The 1,876-nt window shown below is 36.9% G+C and overlaps 1 protein-coding gene across 1 annotated transcript in view; it reads right to left on the bottom strand.

Moving 5' to 3' along the window:
* The window catches only part of ELMOD1 (ELMO/CED-12 domain containing 1), a 28,705-nt gene extending 27,506 nt beyond the window's left edge, over positions 1 to 1,199 (bottom strand). Inside the window, exon 1 of the mRNA XM_012659178.1 lies at positions 1,157 to 1,199. Coding sequence (XP_012514632.1) covers positions 1,157 to 1,194 — 38 coding nt within the window. The 5' untranslated portion in view covers positions 1,195 to 1,199. The remainder of the gene's footprint in view (positions 1 to 1,156) is intronic.
* Positions 1,200 to 1,876: the final 677 nt, after the last annotated feature.

The raw sequence follows: 1,876 nt of genomic DNA, 5'->3' as shown, positions 1-1,876 counted from the left end.
AGACATGGAAAAGATTTGCTATTTAATCTAATCTAATCTCTAAATATGATTATAAAACTAATATATCCCTCATGCCCAGTTACAGTCTTAAATTTTTGGTGCAACCTAATTTATAATGAATTGCCTTCTTATCACTTTCCCAGAGGAATAAAATATATGTCAAGTTTCAAAAAGACATGTACTACATAAGTGAATCAAATTTTAATGGCTGAATAAGGGAAAGGCAGCTAATTAGCTAAAGTGGCTGCAGAAGAATGGTATTGAGACCGGATGAAAATGGAGTTTTTGTAATGATCCCCTGGATAGCTAGTACTTAAAATCCTTCCAAGAGATAAACCTATGCAAAGTGTGCTCTGAAATTCTCTTCAATTGCAGCCCCTGTCTTTGGTAATTAAAATCCTTTCTCAGCGGTAACATCTGAAGTTATCAGGTACGAACATCTAAAAGACAGTTTGATTGTTATTAACCTAAAACTGTCTCTAAATATATCTGCTTTTGGAATTTATTCTACCTAATATCCTTAGCCCGAAATTTTACTGAAAAATTGCTGCACCCAGTGGAAAATATAAAGCTAATTTCAAATGTCACGTACATTGCCAAATGCATTTTAATACTTCCAAGATGAAAGGAATAAATTATAAAGTTCTAAAGCCTTCATGTAAAAACCATCTCTCCCTCCCACACGTCTGTCTTCTTGACAAGCAGGTAGGAACTGTCTCCAAGATTATCAGCCTGTCATGAAGGAATATTCATGAAGGAACCGAAGGACTATTCTAGATGGAGCAGTATCAGCTCAGGCACATTTACAATTTGAACTTTTACTGTTAATGTAAAACATAGGCATTGCACAGAGTGATCGGTGATGAATGGGCTTGCTTTATCTCATCTTTCACTAACGGGGCACCCATCACATTTCTGACATTCATTACATCTCAGAAGCACAAGCATAAACCACGAAAGCAGCATCCAGTTGCTGTCATTTATAAACACGAAAAAGGCACCTTTTTTCTTTATTCTTCATCTGAAAGTCAAAACATTGCAGGTGATTATTTTAGGGAAGGAAGGAAGGAGAGAGGGAGAGGGAGAGAGAGAAACGCTAAATGTGTGGCCATGCGACTTGTGTTCTATATTTCTGACATAAGAAACATATTCTTACTGTGGATTTATGTCGGGGTTAATTTTTTTCAGTTCCATGATGTCTTCTATAGTTTTTTCAATAGCATCAAAGTGAACACTCACTGAAGTCTGCAACAGCTGGAAAACATGTTTCAATCAGTTCCCTTTTCATCAACACCAGTGGCTCCATCTGTACTGTGACAGAGGCTTTCAGTATTTACTTAAGCTTCTATATGAAGATAAAAGCTAAAAGCAAAAACTGATTTACTGTACTTGAACTTCAACAAATTTGATGTTTTTACAATCGGAATAGAGTGATTTCCTGATTGGGGTAGTCAATTTTCCTGATTACCTTCATTAGGAAAATACATCAAATTTGGGAGTTTTTGTTTTGTTTTGTTTTTACCATTTTCATCTGTTTCAAGGTACTTAGATTGAAATGTTGTATCTTCTTTTCCTCACCAGACGTAGTTTCCATTGTTAATGGGCATTATGGTTTTGATTAAAGAGGCACATGGGGGAGATAGTTATAAGGATGCCAAAATTAAACAATAAGATAAAATTATTAAGAATCTTGACCGGGGGAGGTGACTCATGCCTGTAATCCCAGCAATTTGGGAGGCTGAAGTGGGAGGATTGTTGGAGGTCAGGAGTGTGAGACCATCCTGGGCAACATAGTGAGACCTCTCTGCCCCCATCCCCACACACAAAAAAGGAAAAGATTGGCCCAGTGTGGTGACATGTACCTATAGTCTTAGTT

The sequence above is a fragment of the Propithecus coquereli genome, unplaced genomic scaffold, assembly GCF_000956105.1.
Source record: "Propithecus coquereli isolate 6110/MARCELLA unplaced genomic scaffold, Pcoq_1.0 Scaffold6, whole genome shotgun sequence".
NCBI classification, from domain to species: Eukaryota; Metazoa; Chordata; class Mammalia; order Primates; family Indriidae; genus Propithecus; species Propithecus coquereli.
Note: the sequence above shows the minus strand (reverse complement) of the source record. Positions and strands in the feature narration are given on the sequence as shown.